This window comes from Agelaius phoeniceus, chromosome 18 (assembly GCF_051311805.1).
Source record: "Agelaius phoeniceus isolate bAgePho1 chromosome 18, bAgePho1.hap1, whole genome shotgun sequence".
Taxonomy (NCBI): Eukaryota; Metazoa; Chordata; class Aves; order Passeriformes; family Icteridae; genus Agelaius; species Agelaius phoeniceus.
This window is the reverse complement of record NC_135282.1, coordinates 4,045,623-4,065,554: the sequence shown is the minus strand read 5'-3', so window position 1 is coordinate 4,065,554 and position 19,932 is coordinate 4,045,623. Positions and strand designations below refer to the sequence as shown.

Here is a 19,932-nt window from a genome sequence, read left to right as displayed (position 1 = left end):
GAATGTGCTGGGCTTCCCAGTTGAGATATAATCAAATTCCCTGGTAGTTTGTGGTTTAGGTTCCCATCCCAAAATAGAATCTTGCCAGTGGTAGAACAGCTGGAAATTTCAGTATTAAGTTCATATTCCAGCTTTTTGTCTTTAAAATGAAGTGAAATCAGATGGCAGGGTCTTGCTCAACCTAGGCTCAAATAACCAAAGACTGAAAATAATCTGCACACAAATATGATGTGTTTTGGAATTGTGACCATCTGTAGTAGTGTTCACCTTTGTTTTAAATAACTCTGAACAGCTGAAAACAACAGTTCTGTCAGCAATGGACTGGATATGGATTGATTGGAAAAGGGATACACAGAGGGAACAGAATTGTGTTTAAAAGCACAGAAACTGCATCAAGGCATTTGCTCTGTTCCCTTTTTCTGCTGAGCTTTCATGTGAAGTCGTGGGGTGAGCTGAACTTTTTGTGGCCATGTGACATTGCTTCCCCCCACTTCCTTCTTTGCCCAAGTCTTGCAAGACTTCGAGTCACGAGACTGAGTTCTTGGGTTCCATGGATTCTTGTAGAGGGAGATGAAATTTTCCAAGAGCATGGGGTGACAGGACAACTGGGAATGGGTTCAAACTGAACCAAAGGAAGGTTCAGAGGAGATATTAGGAGAAATTGTTCCCTGTGAGGGTGGTGAGGCCCAGGCTGCCCAGAGAAGCTGTGGCTGCTCCATCCCTGGAAATGTCCAATGCCAGGTTGGACAGGGCTTGTGGAACCTGGCACTGGACATTTCCAGGGATGGTGGAAGGTGTCCCTGCCCATGCTAGGGGGTGGAACTGGGTGAGCTTTAGTGCCCCTTCCAACCCAAACCTTTCTGGGATTTTATTACACGGATTCCTCCTCCAGCCTTGCTGGTGACAGTGGTGGTAGGATTTCCCTGGAACAGGTGGGCAGCTGGACTGAGCCCAGGGCACCGTGTGTCCCTGTGGCTGGGCATGGCCCTGGGTCACTGAGAACCCCAGAGCTTGCACAACCAAGGCTCTGGAGTGAAAAAAATGCCAGAAGGGAGGGATTAGGAAATAACCTGGAGGTCTCTGTGCCTGTTCTCAGTGGGTGCAGCTCTTGGCTCAGTCCCTGCTTCCTTGGGCCCACAGTGGTGGAGCCATCCTTGCTGTGAGGAGCACGAGGGGATGGAGGTGTTTCCATGGCCTCAAACCCCCTGAATGCCTCTGCCCTCCCTTCCAGTGTGGCTCTGTACTTCATCTTCCATAGGATGTTCAAAGTACTCCGAGGAAGGAATTTGCAGATTCCTTGTGGGCTTCTCTCTGGTGCTTATCTCCATGATGGCCAACTGCTCTGCAGGTGTGGCTCAGCCCTGCTCCCAGAGGGTGTTCTCTCCATGCTAGGGGCAGCTTGGAACATCCATGGCCTGGTTTGGGGTTAGGATTATAACACACTTCCTAGGTTTTTTTGTAAAACCGGCTCTGAGCACAGAGCTGGTTTGCTGGTGAGGTTTTGCTGATGAGGCCACTGAGGCCTCACAGTTGGTATTTGGGAATCCTCTGGGCTGTCCCATGTTGCAGTTTCACCAGTGAGGCCATGCCCTGTCCCTGCTGACCCCAGCACCCCATCCATCCCATAACATCATTCATAACTGCTGCTGGTGCACTGCCTATAAAACCATGGAATTATTGGAAAACACCTTTAAGATCATCAAGGTCAACCACTGACCTCTTAATTTTTTTAATTTTCCTAATCTGCTTCTCATTTTTTAACAACTAAGACTGGACCTTTATTCCAAAGTTCCTCAGCAAGGCTCAGACTGGGAGTTTGGGGATTCACCATCAACAGCTGCAACTTGACTTTTTCCACTTAAGGAAGAGCCTTTCTAGTCCCAAATACCAACCTTTTTTAAATGCTGCTCTCCCTATCCACTGGATTTGTATCTCCTCACCCCCCTTAACAGTAGCCTCTGGCTGTCTGAGTTCAACTGGCCTTTTATCCCAATGCCTCCCCATCCAGAAGGGATCACAATCACATGGGCTGAGCAGGATTTTGCCATTAGTGGGGGGTTTTCCTGTAAGTGTTCCCTAGCAGGATGCATTCCTCTTGCATAAGCAGGCTGCAAACCCTCCGAAGCCACAGAAATCCATCTGTTGGATTCTTGAGACAGATAAATCCTTTATAAACAGGAAAATGGGCAAACTCATGGCAGCTCTTGTGACACATCGTGATGGGAGATCAGAAAGGAGTGGGATGAAAAGTGTCCCTGTGTGAGCATGGCCAGCAGCATCCAGGCTCCTTTCAAAAGCTGCCACAAGGGCTGGGCTCTTCAGAGGGCACACACTTGGCAGATGAACCCCAAGTTTTGGTAGAATTCAGCTGGAATTCACTCAGGGAGGGAATGAATAAGAGGTTTGCTCTGTCCCCACCAAGATGCCGTGTGTGGCCGGGCGGGATCCAGGAGCTCAGCAGCTGTAGATCTGTCAGCACATCTATTGTGGAGGCCTTTGCAGGGTGTCCAAAGCTTCTGTTTTAATTTTGCTGAGGGTTGTAACTCTGGCAAAATTTAAAGGCCTTTCAGCTCCCAGTCAGGAGGTTTTAAATCCTCTAATTTTGCACTTTACCCCCCAAAAATATATTCTGTCTAGCAAGTGGGTAGGGAGTTCCTTAGCCAAGGTTTAACAGCATAGATAATGATCTAATTAACTCCTTTTTTTAATGCTCATGTTCCAAGTCCACTTCCTAAGAGAAAATCCCCAACACAGCCCCGTTAGCCATGGATACATTTCCTTACCCATTTGGGTATTTCCAAAGTCACTTCCCAAGGGTTCCCTGAACCACCCAGGTCATCCTTCTGCAAGTGTGATAGAGGCTGAATCAGCCTTTCCTTAGGGTGAATCATCTCAGGTGTTGGTGTCTCGCTTGATAATCCTAAAAGTGGCACAAAAAAGACACGGACCTGTTAGAGCAGGTCCAGAGGAGGTCACAGAGGTGCTCTGAGGGCTGGAGCCCCTGTGCTCTGGAGCCAGGCTGGGGGTGTTCACCTGGAGAAGAGAAGGCTCCAGGGACACCTCAGAGCCCCTTCCAGTGCCTAAAGGGGCTCCAGGAGAGCTGGAGAGGGACTTGGGATAAAGGATGGAGTGACAGGACAAGGGGGAATGGCTTTAAAACAAGAGAGGGTAGATTTAGATGGGATACTGGGAAGAAATTCCTGACTAGGAAGGTGCTGAGGCCCTGGCTCAGGTTTCCTGGAGAAGCTGTGATCCCCCTGGACCCCTGGAAGTGCCCAAGGCCAGGCTGGGATGTGTCCCTGCCCATGGCAGGGGTGGAATGGGGTGACCTTTCAGGTTCCTTCCAAACCATCCCATGAATTGGCCAAGCCTGGAGCTCCTGCCCGTGACTCTGCTGAGAGAATTTGCGGGAACCAAACTGAGCTGTGGATTTTCTTGGAGATGGATGAGGAGGAAGAGGAGAAGGGAGGGCATCCTCTGCACGGCAGGATTGAGAAGCAAAAAGGAAACAGAACACTCTTCCCATTTCGGGACAGCCTGTGGCAGGGCTAGGACTCTTTTTTGGGGTGCTCAGCCCCCCTTCCCCCTGTTGGGTTTTTCACCTGCTCTCCCTGGTGAGCTGAAAGAGCCACAGTCGCTGCTCCTTCCTACCACAAGCAGCACATTCCCCCCTCCTTCTCCTTGGAGAGCTGCCAGATCAAAATGGCTCTGATCCAACGCCAAGAATCGCTCCCTTTGCTATGGAAATGAGCACTTGGAGGCTGCTCACCATGTGTTGATCAGAGAGTTCCTGCTAAGGATGACGAGCTGTAGGTGGGGAAGAGGGCAGGGAAGGTGTGTTCCAACAGATCCCTTTGGAACAAATAAGGATATTTTTGGAGGCATCTGAACTCTCTGCATTTTTAAAAGGTAATTTATAGAAAATCAAATGATTACCCTTTGCATCAGAGGGTGAAAAATGAGGGAAATCAAATACTAGGATTTCACCATGGGGTAAAGAGTTTCTCTTCTGGGAAATTGGAAGGGGTGACAGATCTCCAGCATCTGATATTTGAAATTTAATATTTTTTCCTGCTGTTCTGGTATTGATCAAGTGAAGAAGTGATACAATTATCCAAGTGATACAAATAATCCTTTGTAACCATCACACCTGAACTGCCAGCACTGGAGCAGGCCCATTCCCAGCCCCCTGGCTCTGTGGGATGTGATTCCAGGCAATTTGCTGTGCTGGCTCAGCACGACAAGTTCAAACCTTCACTTTACCTTCTTCCCAGCAATCTGATTTTAATCTGGATTCACAGCAGGGTGGGAATGCTGCCAGGGGGTGAACACTCCTGGAAATCCACCCTGCACAGAGCAGGAGCCTTTTCCCTGCTCCTGGATGAGTTGTGCAGGCAGATGAGGAGAAGGGTTTGCTGCAAGGGGTGGCAAAGGGCTGAGGGGTCACACTGGGCTTGGGAGAACATTCCCAATGTCCTGGGGGTGGCCTGGGGTCACCTGCAATGCTGGGGAGATGGGGGAGATGCTGCTCTTGCATGGTGCTCACTGCCAGACCTGGCCATGGCCTCAGAGGTTCTGCTGAGCCTTCCCAGCCCTGGGAGGAGCCCTGGGGATGGAATTGTATGAGAGGGCTCGGAATGAGTCGACACAAATCAGTAACTGGGTGTGGAACTGCATTTTTTATCATGTGTCTTATCTGAACCTTGAGACTTCAACATTTCTAGTCATTTGGGCATCTTGGAGTTGAAATTCAACTTTTCTTTGTGCGTGATTTGGTGAGGCTGGGGTTGTGCTGGAAGTGTCCAAGGCCAGGCTGGACAGGAGCAGTGCAAGGTGTCCCTGCCCATGGCAGGGGGTGGAACCCAAACCATTCCATGGTTTTGTTTAGTGCTCTCACCTGCTGGCTGGGGCTGGAGAGCAGCTCCTGGTTCATGACTTCCCATCACACTCTGGTGTTTCTGGGTGTGCCCAGCGTGGAACAGGCCTTAGATTTGTGCTCTGAGGGAAACAGTTGGCAGAAAGTTCATTACACAATTCCAGTAACTGGTGGAAATAGGGAGGGAGCCCAAGTTCAGCTGCAATAGGACAGAAATCATTAACAATTTCCATATAGCTCTTTTCTGTTGACACCTTAAACACCTCAGTTCTTCCCAAAATTTTATATTTAAAACCTATTTTTTTCCTTAAATATTCTTAATTCTCTTTAAAATATCAGCATGGAAGAGGTACTGTGGGGAACCCCTACCTGTTCTCCATGGCTGGGAATGACCATGGAGCCCATGGAGCATGAAGGTGTTTGGTGGCCTCCACCCCACACCTGGGACAGGTGTTCCCAGCACACAACTGAGCCCAAATCTGCCTTTACTGGGCACACTGGTGACTCCAGTGGCACTGGTGCCTCCCTGTCCCAGCAGCTGAGCCACCATGGAAGTGACCAGTGCCAGTTCCCAAATGGGCTCTGGTGCAAAACAAATCCCCTGCTCCTTCTCCCTTACCTCTGCAGAAGTGGAGAGTTTCACTGCAGAGCTGTCTGTTTGGTTAATTGGAACATTTGCCTCCTCTTCAAACACATTCCGTGGCATTTCCCGCCTCTGATGAGCGCTTCCCTGCAGTTATCCTGCTTTTTGTCGTGGTTAATTTTTTATTTCACCTCCCAGACTACAAAACAGCCATCAGCACTCACTCAGCTCTTCCCTTGGAAGCCTTTGCAGTCACAGACAGCCCTGGGAGCTTTCATCACGTTTGCAGCAGACAGCCTGGGAGCAGGGATTTGGGATAGAACCACATTCCCGGTCTCTCACTCTGGAACATTGCACTGGAGTGAGCAGCTCCAGGGACTGGGCAGTTTTTCCCAGCCTCTCCATGTGCTTGGGGACCTTCTAGGAGGAGAGATAGGAGGTGGATTCTGCTTATTTTTATTTTTTTCCCTTTTTTTTTTTTTTTTTGCTATCCCTAGAGACTGGGGCAGAAATATTTTTCCCATATGTAAAAGCAAGATGCTGTATGGAGGCTCCTCTTCTGCTCCATCATCTCTGAGGGAAAAAGTTTGGGATGATGGGAAAAGCCCTTCCCAGATGTGAGGGCTCCATAGGTCATATCCCTATTCCAAGAGTTGTGCCTGTGTCTTCTCCCAGGTGCTGGAATTTTCCACACCAATTCCCTTTCCCTCTATTCTAACTCCAGCATTCTTGAAAATAATTTTTCTCAAGAAATGCTACAGACACACCAAGTTAATTGGAGTCATTAACTTGTTTCCATTACTCCTTTCTGCCTAGGAAACAATTTTTTTTAGGGTGATTTTGGAGTTAGAAGAAAGAACTGGAAGCTAGGGAACATGTGGAACCACTTCACAGGAACACCGGATTTTGAGAGCTTGCATTTTTATTTACATCTTCTGGACCCTGTCTGACTTGAAAGTAAACAAGTTCAATCCAAGACTAGATTTATCCCTGAAAATATGTGGAGACTTGTCTAAAAACTGCTTTTGGGATTAGGAACTTCCTTTACTGCAGTCAGGGAACACATTTACAGTGGGGAAATTAACGCTTAACTGGCAAATTCTGTAAAAGCCCCCTGGAAATACAGTTGGGTTGGGTTGGGTGCAAAACAACCTTAAATTTTAGTTAATAAAAGAAGGAAAAGGCAAAGCTGGCTGAGAATTTGGCAGGTCTTAAGGTGGAGGTGTCCAAGGCCAGGTTGGATGGGGCTTGGAACAACCTGGGATGGTGGAGAGTGTCCCTGTCCATGGCAGGGGGTGGAATGGGATAAATTTTAAGGTCTTTGGTGCCAAGAGGACAGTGCCAGACTCTTTCCAGCAGTGCCCAACAACAGGATGAGGAGCAATGGCCATAAACTAAACCATGTGGAATTCCACCTCAACATGAGGAAGAACCTCTTCCCATGGAGGGTGGCCAAGCACTGGCACTGCCCAGGGAGGGTGTGGAGTCTCCCTGTCTGGAGAAATCCCAAACCCACCTGGATGCATTCCTGTGTCACCTGCTCTGGGTGACCCTGCTGTGGCAGGGGGGATCTCCAGAGATCCCTTCCCACCCCAACCATTCTGGGATTCTCCCAACCCAAACCATCCCACGAACAGCGAGCGAATCTCCGTTTCCGCATCGCCAAAAGCGCGGCCGCGGAGCTGCTGAGAACATCCAGCGCTGATCCCTGTCCAGGAAATCTCCTGGACAAGCAGGACATCCCTTTCCCTGGAACTGACCCTCTCCTTTTGCAGACACCATGAGGCGGGTGGTACGACAGAGCAAATTCCGGCACGTCTTCGGCCAGGCGGTGAAGAACGACCAGTGCTACGACGACATCCGCGTGTCCCGCGTCACCTGGGACAGCTCCTTCTGCGCCGTCAACCCCCGCTTCGTGGCCATCATCGTGGATGCCAGCGGCGGGGGAGCCTTCCTGGTGCTGCCTCTGCACAAGGTAAGAGCTGCTGGAATGTTTCTGGAGTTCCCTGCTCGGCTGTGCTGTCACCCCAGCGTTTCTTTGGGGATAATGAAGGCTGTGGTGACAGCGGGTGCTCAGTGGTGCCATGTAGGAATGTGTTTAATGTCTGTAATCAGTCTGATGCTTTCTGTACGTTAAACACAACAAACAAGCTGTTTGCTTGACTCATCTGAGCTGATTCTGGCAGAATTTTCCACGTAGAATCGTGTTTTAGAAGCCTTTTTATGATCAAGTCTGGTTTTTCTACTGTCAGGGATTCAGCTTTTTTTTGAACCACCTGAATCAAATGGCTCCTTACAGATTTAAACCAGGAGCCACCTGAGCCCAACTGCTCCTTGCAGAGTTGAAGCAGGAACCACCTGAGCCCAGCTTCTCCTTGAGACTTAAACCAGGAACTATCTGAATCCAGCTGCTCCTTGCTGAATTCATTCAGGAACTATCTGAGCCCAACTGCTCCTTGCAGATTTAATTCAGGAATACACCTGAGCCAAATTGCTCCTTGCAGCCCCACATTGGAGGGATGCAAAGGAATGAGCTGGTTCCAAGAAGGGCATTCCTGGTGCCCCTGGTCCTGCATGGAAAAGTCACATCCATCCTCTAGAGGAGATTCTTCTCATCTCTTTCTGTAATGCTTAACCAGCAAATTCTTGTGATCAAAAGACTTTTTTTTGCAACATCCTTTTCTCTGTGACACTCAAACTCCTCTCTTAAGCCTGTGGTTAAGTTGTCCTCAGTCTGTCATCAGTTCCCAGCTCCGCTTCCAGATCTGCCCTGTGGAACACAGAATTAGTGCCCAGGATTGAGCACAACTTCCCTCCTGGCCAGGGCAGAGCGGGGGCAGCGACGTCTCCATCGCGTTCAGCAAAGCCAAACCCCAACCTCCCAAAATAGCTCAGTTTGCTGCTCTGATGAGCAGCCCTTCCCTGCTTAGGGCTCATCCTCAGGCCACGTGTCCTCCTCCTGCCTGGACCACGCGTGGTGGCACTTGGTGGCACTGCCCTGGATTGGGAGTTCCTGGTTCAGCTGCATCACAGCACAGATGTTGACAGCTGGGGATGTGCATCCCTCTTTTCCTCTCTTAAATCCCAATGTTTGGAGCACAAATCTGATGAGGGAGACTGGGGGCTCAGCCTGGAAGAAAGGAGGCTCTGGTTCTCCACAACTCCCTGACAGGAGGGGGTCAGGCTCTGATCCCAGGGAACAGGGACAGATCCAGAGGGAACGGCCTCAAGCTGTGCAAAGGGAGGTTTAGATTGGATATTGTGGAAAATTTCTTCATGGAAAGGGTTGTCAGGCACTGGAACAGGCTGCCCTGAGCAGTGATGGAGTCCCCATCCCTGGAGAGATTTAAAAGCTGTGTGGATGTGGCACTTGGGGACACGATGGCCTTGGCAGTGCTGGGGGAACAGTTGGACTCAGTGGTCTCAGAGGGCTTTTCCAACATTAATGATTCCATGATTCTGTGTTTTCCCAGTCCCTGGCAGAAATTCCTGTTATCTCTGAGTGCCCTTTTGCATTTTTAAGTGCCATCTTTGGCGTTATGTTCTCATCCATTCTGTTCTTCCTCCCACCCTCTTATTTCTCACTGCCTGGTGCCCTCAGCTCCATTCCTGCCTTCCACAGGCATTAATATCCACATCTGAGGAGGTTCCATGGGAAGCTGGAGGAGCTGTGGCCCTCACCCCCAGCCTGACACGTTCTTTTGCAATGCAGTGCTTTGCTGGCTCTGCTCTAACCAGTTCCTGTGTTCCGCATTTATTTTTATAGCCTGGGCTGATGAAATTGTTCCTTTAGTTCCTTCAACACCCTAAATAACATTTGGATTTCTCTTTGAGCCTGTTTAGCACAGATACTTATTAAGCTCCCCGCAGCAAAATCTTTGTTGTTATAGTCAAAAAAAAAAAAAAAAAAAAAAAGGCAATTTTAAACCATGGGATTGGGCCGATTTTAAAATTGAGCCATAAAAATACACTTGCTGCATTTCTGCAGGGGAAAAGTCCCATAACGACATCGTGGCTGCTCAGACCCAGCGCTTTGCGGCTCACTGGGAATTACCTGGAACGTGGCTGACCCTTGGTGCAGGGTGAGCACAGAAAAGGGGCGATTTTACTCCTTTTAATGTGCTTTCCTTGCCAATTCTCAGTGACATTACAGGGTGTTGTTACGGCCGGGGTTTGTCGCTGCCGGGCTGGTGGCTCCCAGCTCCCTGCCGGCGCTGAGCGGGAGCTCCGGGGGTGTTTTTGGGGCGGGATGAGCCCCCCGGGACCCCGCTCCATGTGCTCGGGGCGGGGGGGGGGGGGCGGACACCGGCGGGATGGGAGGCCCCGCCCCTCGGCGCAAGCCCCGCCCCTCCGCGCGCGCGCACCCGCGCTCGCCGCAGCGGCACTGCGGCGGCCGCGGCTTTTTACCTTATATGGTCATGGCAGCGCTCGCGGCCGCCGCGCTGATTGGCGGGGGCGGGGGCGCGGCGCGGCAAGTGCGCGGGAATTAACCCGTGTGCGCGGGAATGCATTAACCCTTGCGTGTGTGTGCGCGGGAATGGATTAACCCTTGTGTGTGTGCGCGGGAATGGATTAACCCTTGTGTGTGTGTGTGTGTGCGGGAATGAATTAACCCGTGTGTGCGCGGGAATGGATTAACCCTTGTGTGCGGGGATTCATTAACCCGTGTGTGTGCGCGGGATTTAACCCGTGAGCGCGGGATTTAGCCAGTGTGTGCGCGCGGGAATTCATTAACCATTAACCCGTTTGCGGGAATTAACGCGTCTGTGTGCGCCAATTCACCCCTGTCACCCACGTCCCCGCCGCGTCCCCAGCTCCCCCGTGCTGCCGAGGGTCTCTCCGTCCCCCCGCGCCAATGGGGGACGCAGGGGCTGCATCCTCTTTGCTCCCTGCATCCTCTTTCCATCCCCGCAGCTCCCGGAGCAGCCGCAGCCGGCGTGGCCGAGCCGGCTTTGCTGCCTGTGGAAATGCTTTGTCTGAACTTCCTGTTTTCTTGCACGCACATGTGCAGGGGCTTTGCCAGGAACTCGCCATTCCCATGCTCCGGCAGGAGCTGCTGAGCATCAGACAATCTGATTCCCACAGGTTGCTCGGTCTGGGGGGGTTGGCCTCTGTTGGAATGAGCCACATAGTTTGGAAAAGCTGTAATTCCTCCCGGTCAGGGTTGTGGAGGTGATAAGAGCCAGGGTAATCAGCGTTAACTCTGCTCACCAGGGAAGGAGCTGGAAACCTCACTGCTTGTTCTGGGCTCTGGTTGTAGAGTTGGTTTTCTCCGAGGCTTATCCCAGGGAAAGCTCTGGGTACACAGGGAAGGTACCAGATAAAAATTGTCTGGGTTTTCTGGTATGTTGGGCAGGATGACTTGGAAACACCTGGGTTCAGGGGTTGGTTCTGATGCTGGATGTGTGCTCCAGCAGAACTGGAGAAAAATTTCTTTTTTCCCCTCCTCAAAAACTCTTTGCAGTTTTTATCTGCACAGAAAAACCTGCTGCAAATGTTCCTTTTTGTTTGAGTTCATGCAGAAAGATCCATTCAGCCACGAGTTGTGTTACATAAGGCCTTTACCAGAGGTTTATTCAGTCCCTTTTGGATATAGCTTTTATTAGATTTTTCCATTTTCCTGATCCCTTCCTGCACCCCCTTCACAGCAGGATCTGGGATCAGATGGTGCCCTCAGAGGCAATTAGCATGTGGGTGGGGGCGTGCACACCTCGGGAATGATCTTCTCCAAGGAATATGTTGTTCTGCAAGTGACAGGCCTTGGTGTTCATCCATGGCATATGAGAGCTGTTAAGCAGCTCTTCTCCAATTCCTATTCCACCAGGAAGGATTTTAGGGAAAGAAAATCATCCTTTTCTGAACTGTGTGTAGAATAAAATCAGGAGGTTTTTGCTGTGATGGGTTTATTGAGCCTTTCCTGCCATTTTAGGGGGAGTGTGATGGATTTTGTCCTTTTATTTCACCTTGGATTTTTCTCTATAAAAAGAAGTTTATATTTATCACTGTCAGCTTGATTCCAATGGATCATCAGGTTCTAATGCAGTAGGGAAGAGAGGGCAGCAGAGGGGCTAATGGATCTCATTCCTCCAGGGAAAAAAAGCAGCAAATTCCACCCCTGTCTTACAGCCAGAGGTTTGCACAAATATCTCTGCAATTTTAAGGTTTTGTCCAATAATAAAAATGGAAGTTTTACTTGGTGGAGCTCTGGATTATCTGTTCCCAGCTCGTGGAGATGATCCCTGTGGATCCCTGTGGATCCTTGCCCAGCAACTCTGCTCTCTCTGGGTGGATGCTCATCCTCCAAACAGCAGCAGGATTTTTCCACTTTATCCAGAGCCCTCAGCTTCTGGGATACCCACTGGCTTTCCTGCAGTTGGGAAGGAGCAGGGGGATGAACTGCTCTGGAAATCATATTTTAGAGAGGGGAAAAAAGCACTGACTCTGTCTCTTTTTAATTGTAATGTCATTTGTGGGACAGATATCCATGGAAATGCTGGAGCTGTGCTGCACTCCCAGCTCCTAGAGATGGGATTTTGCAGGTTGGGTTGGTTGTGAGGGCTGTTTGTGTTGGGGTTTTTGGTTTTTTTTAACTATTTAAAGCCAACATGTGTCCATTCTGTGGCAGCCTGGGATAGAATCACAGAATCATGGAATCCTTGAGGTTGGAAAAGCCCTCCAAGCTCATCAAGCCCCACCTTCGAGCAAGTGAACCACATCACAAAGTGCCCCAGCTGCTTGTGTTTTAACATTTCCAGGGATGGTGACTCTCCCACTTCCCTGGGGAGCCTCTTCCATGCTTGCCCACCCTTCCAGTGTGGAAATTTTCCCCAACATCCAATGTCACAGCCCTGCAGCTGCCAAAGTGACAACAGGAGCACTGCTGGGGGATTCTTGGAGAGCACAGTGGCCTCTTATTGCCTGACTTTCCAGTGGATCTCTAGGGAATAACACTTGCTAATCTTCCAGATTAGTTCAGGATGCCAGGACTGGGCTGTGATGGCTGCTGGGCATGGGCAGGAATTTCCATTTCAGCCCAGTTCTCTCCCAGTTGCCTCCTCCAGGCCCAGCTGCTGCAGCCAGAGATGGAGGCTCAGTGCTCAGAAGTTCCCTGGATGAAATTCAGGAGTTTTTTTTTTTTGAGGAAAATCCACAATCTAAAGAAAAGAGGAGCATTTTCTCTAGCAGACAAAAGGTGCAGTTGGTTGGGGTTTCAAACTTTGCAGTTGTGACCTGATTTCCTTCCTCAAACTTGTGCAGAGTGAGGGGGGGGAGCTGCTTTGGCTTGTGCAACTCGATGCCACTTCCCTAATTGAAATGGAGATTTCAAGGAGCACAGCCATGGGCTGGGGAAGCAGCTGTTCTCCCTGATATTTTTACCATAATCCATGAGCTGTTTCCTGCCACCAAATGCCCTTTTCTGGCAGAGAAACGATCACAAGACACTCAAATTAATTCATAAAACTCCCACTTTTAGGAACAGTTTTCTTATGTTGCTTATCCATCCCTTTTGGATTTAATCATATTTTTTTCTTCTCATCTCTCACTTTTTTTCTGGTCTGGGTTTAATATTTCTGATGATTTAACTTCTTTTTTTTTTGTTTTTGATCTGGAATACATGAAATACATTAAAATTTAATTTTAATAACTAAAATTTATTTAATAAGGGAAATTTTCCCCTTGCTGAAACACCTGAATATTGAGTGTGTATTCAGACAACACCAATTTTAGAAAAAAATCCTCAAATTGCATCATTTTATAAAATACAACTCCAGATTTCAAAAGTTATCAGGGATAACTTTTGTTGTCAAACCACACAACCCCGGTGGATTATGAGAAGGATTGAATTTCTTGAAGTTAATTTTAATCTGTGTATCAGCACTTGAGATTTATTTTAAATCCTCTCCTAATTATAAGATTACATTTTCCAAATAAATAAATAAATCCCCAAACCTGGGAGCATTAGGGTCGCATGGAAACACACCCAGCTGCCAAACCTCGTGGTGTGTCCTGCTTGCAGAGGAATTGTGTTGAAAACCATGGGATTGGTGATTTTGCAGCCTGGTGGGTTTTCTATAACCCTACTGCAGCTTTCCCTTTTGGCAAATCCCTTAAAACACTGATTTTTCTGAGCACAGTGCAATGCTGGGAGCTGGGGCTCCCTCCTCCAGGGGGCTGAATCTGATGGAGGAACCTCCGGGAGGAGGAACCTGGCAGATGGAATTGGCCAAAGCGATGCTGAGAGGTGGTAAAAACACAGCCCTGAGTCCCAAGCTGCTCATGGCTCACTCTGAGGGGTCAGTCCTGGCGTGGTGCTGTCCTGTGCTGTCCTGTGCTGTCCCCTGAGGGGGTGGCAGGGTCCCTGCTGGAGGTGACGAGAGGCGGATGCGGCGCCGAGCTCTCGGGTGCTCAGGAAGACACCGTGGTTTCCTCTGCCCTGCAGAGACCGTTTGGTGCCTCTGACCACAAGGCAGGAGCTTCTCTCCAAGGGTTGGGGCTCGTGCTCGCCCTGCTGGGGCCTCCTGCAGCACTTTTATGTCCTTATTTAGTCTTGTTTTGATGTTTGCTGCTCATTTTTGTGCATCTCCAGAGGCGGCCAAGGAAGGGCCGGACGTGGCGCTCTGGGTGAAAAGGTGGGGATTGCTCACAGGTTGGATGATCTTGGGGGTCTTTCCAACCTGAATGATTCTGGGATTATTCCCAACCTGAATGATTCTGGGATTATTTCCAACCTGAATGATTCTGGGATTATTCCCAGCCTGAATGATTCTGGGATTATTCCCGACCTGAATGATTCTGGTGTTATTCCCAACCTGAATGATTCTGGGATTATTCCCAACCTGAATGATTCTGGGATTATTCCCGACCTGAATGATTCTGGGATTATTCCCAGCCTGAATGATTCTGGGATTATTCCCAACCTGAATGATTCTGGGATTATTCCCAACCTGAAGGATTCTGGGGTTATTCCTGGTGAGCAGCAGAGTCTCTCCTCTCATGCCCAAGTGAAGATGTTGATGCCCCTGGGCTCTTTATCTCCCTGGGATTGTCTTCCTCTGCCAGATCCCAGGGAGCTGCTGTGTGGGACATCTCCTGCTCTGCTTTGTCCTCTCTTCCTTGGTTTGATAATTCTTTGTGCATAAACAAGCTTGAGGTTGCTGCCTCTCCCCCACTGCTGCTAAATAACATCTCCTTTCCCTGTTTTCCCTGTCTGTTCCCTGTTGGAAACGGGGTTTGGTGTCACTCTCCTGGTGCAGGCAGGGACAGGGGGTGTCTGTAGGTGATGCACAGGGAATTCTGTCCCTCTGCCCTGCTCAGGTGAGACCCCACCTGCAGCAGCTTTGGAGTCCCAGAACAGGAAGGATGTGAAACTGTTGGAAAGAGTCTGGAGGAGGCCAAGGAGATGCTCTGAGCCAGGCTGGGGGAGCTGGGGGTGTTCACCTGGAGAAGAGAAGGCTCCAGGGACACCTCAGAGCCCTTTCCAGAGCCTAAAGGGGCTCCAGGAGAGCTGGAGGAGACTTGGGATAAAGGATGGAATGACAGGACATGGGGGAATGGCTTTAAGATAAAAGAGGGTAGATTTAGATGGAATTCTGGGAGGAAATTCCTGACTGTGAAGGTGGTGAGGCCCTGGCTCAGATTTCCCAGAGAAACTGTGACAGCCCCTGGATCCCTGGCAGTGCCCAGGGCCGGGTTGGATGGGGCTTGGAGCAGCCTGGGATGGTGGAAGGTGTCCCATGCCAGGGACTGGATGATATTTAAGGTCCTTCCATGATTCTGGAAGCTCTGCTCCTTATGGAAGTGCAGGATCCTGGTTTAAGAGCCAAGCTCCATCACAGGTGGTGGGAAGCAGCTCCTGGGTGTCACTGCTGTCACAGGCTCTTGGCTGCTCCTGCTCAGGCTGTGCAGGTTCATTGTGATCAAAACTGAAAGGTGAAGTTTGGGGGTTAATTTGCTGAAATTATTTTTTTTTTTGCCTCCCCACAGTAATAAATGACTGTAAAAGCCCAAAACTGACCTGACAAGTGCTTGTGCAGCCTGGAAATAGTTACCAGGAGCTCCTCCTGGAGGATCCCACTGATTCCTGCCAGGGAGCCAGAACAGGCAGTCCCTGACATTTTGCATTATTATTCCTATTTTTCCTTTTTGGTTCAGGCCTGTATTTGTCTGTGGCCTGTCATGTGCCTTCTGCAGTTCATGTGCTCTGCATGGTTCTCCTTTTAATTGGGTAAATTAAAATGGATGAATTCTACATGGCAGTTGGGTGTATTAATTTTTTAAATCCTATTTCACATTATGGCATCCAAGAGGGATTACACAGGCTTTAATTTTTGAATGGCAGGTTTATGGCTTTTCATCTCCAACTCTTCCCCTTTTAATAATTCCAAAAGCAGCTGAATCACTGAGTCTTTTTTTACTTTTGAAGCCTAAATTTGGCCTTTTAGGAGCTAGTGGGATTTTTTTGGGGTCAATATCTTGTTTTGCTGTTTGTGGAGGGCTCCAGGTCAGTCATCCTCTAAAGCCAATGTCCAGCATTATTCTGGTTATCAGCCTTGAATAGGAGCAGCCTCCCACATGAAGCAGGGTGGGAGGCATAAATTAAGGAATGTCACCTCCAAGGTTGGGGAATGTTCCCATCCAATGGCACAAGTGAAATTCCAACCATTTCTTCTGCATGTTTAAACACAAAAGAAGACGACCCCATCCCAGACCTCTCCCTGCTGTGTCTCTTCTCCCATCACTCATCATGAAAAGGTCATTCCCTGGAAACAAAACCCCATGGAGCAGGACCAGGGCTGTGGCTGTGGCTGTGGAGGAGTTTTCCTCCTCACCCTGCTGTTGCTGCTGTGCATCTTCAGTATTGTAAATATTGCTTCCCTTGTGGCCAAGAGAGAGAAGGATGATGAGAGTGATTTTCCTTTTCCTTCTTTGTGGCATCAGGTGCTTCAGGGGCTCCTCAGCAAAATGTAGGCCCAGGGGCAGAATTGGTGTTTCAGCATCACTGGATTTGTGCCAGTTCAGGTTTAAGTGGCTCATGAGCTCCTTTTCTTGGGAATGTTATCCCTGTAGGGAGCTTGGCATTGGTGGCCTCGGTCCTCTGGCCATGGAGAGGCAGGTGTGGCTACCACAGTCCATTTTGGCAGCTTTTATTCTTCAAAACAATATTTTCCTCTGCTCAACTGCATCCTAAAATCATCCCATCCAAGCAAGATCCTTCTGTTTTAAGAAACCAAGCAGACCTGGTCAATTCAGTGACCAGCAATGCCCTCCGATGACATTTTTAGCTTGGTTGTCTTCAGCCATCTCCATTGGGAAGCAGATGAAACCAGAGCTTTGCTCTTCCCAGAAAGCTGGGGTGGAAAAAGGGATGGTGTGGCAGCAGGTGCTGAGATGTGGGATCACAGCCCTGCTGTGCTGCATCTCTGAACCCTTTCCTGTGCTCCATGGGGAGTTTGCAACTCATTGATGCTGGAGAGGAGCTGCTGGTCTGTTCCTCTGCTGGTCCATGAGTTCAAATCTCATGGAACTGTGGATATGAAAAAGCAAACCGAGGGATGGGAAGCACCTTCCTTCAGGATATCACAGCTCTCTTTCTTCTTCTTCCCTCCAGACAGGCAGGATTGACAAGTCCTACCCCACAGTGTGTGGCCACACGGGGCCGGTGCTGGACATCGATTGGTGTCCCCACAATGACCAGGTCATCGCCAGCGGCTCCGAGGACTGCACTGTCATGGTGAGTGTCCCTTCTGGGGTGGGCTTTGCTCCTGCTGCAGCTCCTGCTCCTAAGGACACTGGAATTCCTGGAGGTGTCTCCAGGAACCTTCTGTTCCAAGGTGAGGTGAGGGCAGAGTCGTCGTGGAAGGGTTTGGGTTGGAAGGACCTTAAAGCTCATCCCATTCCAACCCCTGCCATGGGCAGGGACACTTTCCATAGACCAGGTTGCTCCAAGCCCTGTCCAGCCTGGCCTTGGACACATCCAACCTGTGCCAGGGCCTCATCACTCTCACAGGGAAGATTTTTTTTCCATTTTTCCTTCCCCTGGGCATTTGTTTGCTGTTTGGGAAGAGGAATGAGAGTGCCAGTCTGTGGTGAGGTGTTCTGATTTGTTGAGCTTTGAGAAGACAGGTGGTTCCTAACCTCAAATATCCCAATGGATGTAGAGGTGTGTGCTGGGAGAAGGAAGGGATTGGAAGGGAATGAGCCCAGCTCATTGGTAGGAGCAGGGCATGGATGTGAGGAGCCCAGGGATCCAGGGTTGGAAGGTTCCAAGATTCCTTCAACCCTTGATTTAAGGAAGTGAATTTTTTCCTGTATCTCCAAGTTTTGGGCAGGTGTCAAAAGGTCTTTTTTTAATAAATAAATAAAAAAATAATAATTTCACAAATTCTGCACCTGCCAACCTTGGATTGAGACCTGTTTTAAGTCAGGGATGGCCCAGCCGGGCTCGCTCCGTGACGGATGTGGAATCCCACGTATGCAAACACAGCAGAATCAGTGAAAGAAAATCCTTGGAAGATGAAATAATGCCAAATAACTCCAGGGATCTTTGGCCATATTTAGAAATGCTGTAGGCTGAATGTTATATTGAAATCTTATTATAGATCATGTCAGATAAATGCCTTTGCTTCTGTTCATCGTTAAAATGTTTGGGAGGGGATTCATCCCAAGAGGCTTTTCCTGGGACAGCTCTTGCCTGTGATCTCTCAGTCTTGGAAGCTGAAACATGTTAACAAAATGGGCTATATTTAATATTAAACAAAACAACAACTTCTATGTTAGCAACTCTCACTACTGGGCTGGAACTGAGCTTTGGAAGGATGCAGGAATGTTTCTCCAACCAGAATGCAGAAGGGCTGCACATGGGGAATGTTTCTGAAATGTGAGCATCAGTGAAGGGCCAGAGCTGCCTCCTTGGAGGCAAAATAAGTCTGTAATCCAAGTGCAATGAGAAATATGTTGGGAGGCTCCAGAGGGACTGAACTGTGGAGAAAAACTGACAGAGTTCAGTTACAAGTTGTCCAAGTGGACAAGCTCTCTCCCTCACACCATCCCAAATCCACTCTGTCCCTCACACCGTCCTGATGGGGACACAAACTGCAGGAATCTGCACCTCCTGCTGGTCTCTGGGGCTTCTCCACACATCCCAAGGTGGGGATGAGCTTCCCATCCATCCCTGGAAGCAGGAACCATGTGGGAAGGAGGGTGGAGCAGGGTGGAGCTCTCTGGGGGTTTTGTGTTTGATGTGACCTGTCTGGAGTGGAAGGGGAAATAGGTGAGTCCTTGCTGCACTCCCAGGATCAGGGATGTGCAGGGTTTGGGAGATGCTGGAGGTTTGGAATGGGGAGATGATGGATCCCAAGTCATTCAGGACAGCTGGGAACTGCACTGGTGTGTGAAGAGCACCCCTGGCTTGGACTTTTGGGAGTGAGCTAATGAACTTTCCCAATTTTAATCGCTTTTCTGGCCTGGCATGGACACTTCAGTGTCCTTCTTTCCTGGAGAAAGGGTTTGGGTTCTGATTCCTGAGCAGAATAAACCCAGGGAGCTTTACAGGACACGTGGCTGCTCACGGGCTCTGAGCTCTGCCGGGGGGAGACACAAAAAGTGACGTGGGGGATTCTGTGCAACTCCAGCTGCTGGAGAAAAGAGTTTGTTCTTAAAGACCATCTGTGCCCTGGCACTCAGGGATTTAGGATCTCACCCTCTGCCATAAGAAATCTCAGCTACGTCAGCCAGACGTGTATTGAGGGAGAGAGTGTGGATTTGGGATGGTGTGAGGGAGAAAATGTGGATTTGGGATGGTATTGAGGGGGAGAATGTGGATTTGGGATGGTATTGAGGGGGAGAATGTGGATTTGGGAAGGAACATAGATTTGGGACTGTGTGAGGGAGAGAGCATGGATTTGGGATGGTGTTGAGGGATAGAATATGGATTTGGGATGGTGTTGAGGGATAGAATACGGATTTGGGATGGTATTGAGGGATAGAACACAGATTTAGGATGGTATTAAGGGAGAGAACATGGGTTTGAGGTGCAAACCACTGTCTCCAGGTGGACAGGGCTGGTTCCCTGCAGCCATAACTCTGCAGCCCCCCTGTGGCACAAGGAAGCTTCACTTGGCCCTATCCAAAGCCAGAAACCTTTTCCTCTAAAGAAATTCCTGGATTTTTACAAAAGCTGTCCATAAACCTTGAACAGGTTTGGTGTTAGGAATACCAGACAGCATTGGAGAGGGGACTGGGAAAGAGAGGACCTGGATCCCTCTCCAAAGGCTTCCTTGCAAATACCTTCTGTGGCCTCTTCCCTTGGAGGAATTGTTTCCTTGTGCCAGCAAATGAGGAATTACTTAAATATTCCTGCTTGATGTTGTGCTGAATGGCTTTGATGTACTGCAGGCTTTTTGTTCAGCTGGAAAATGTTTTCGTGGATAAAGATTTCTAGATGGTATCGAGGCCCTTGCTCAGATATGGAAAA

The 19,932-nt window shown here is 49.3% G+C and overlaps 1 protein-coding gene across 2 annotated transcripts in view; it reads left to right on the top strand.

The window, feature by feature from the left end:
* Nucleotides 1–19,932, top strand: part of CORO1C (coronin 1C) — a 48,044-nt gene that overhangs the window by 17,908 nt on the left and 10,204 nt on the right. For both annotated transcript variants that reach the window (XM_077188079.1, XM_054646007.2), the window contains exons 2-3: nt 7,235–7,434; nt 17,068–17,190. In XM_077188079.1, the coding sequence (XP_077044194.1) occupies nt 7,240–7,434; nt 17,068–17,190 (318 nt within the window). In that variant the 5' untranslated portion in view covers nt 7,235–7,239. The remainder of the gene's footprint in view (nt 1–7,234; nt 7,435–17,067; nt 17,191–19,932) is intronic.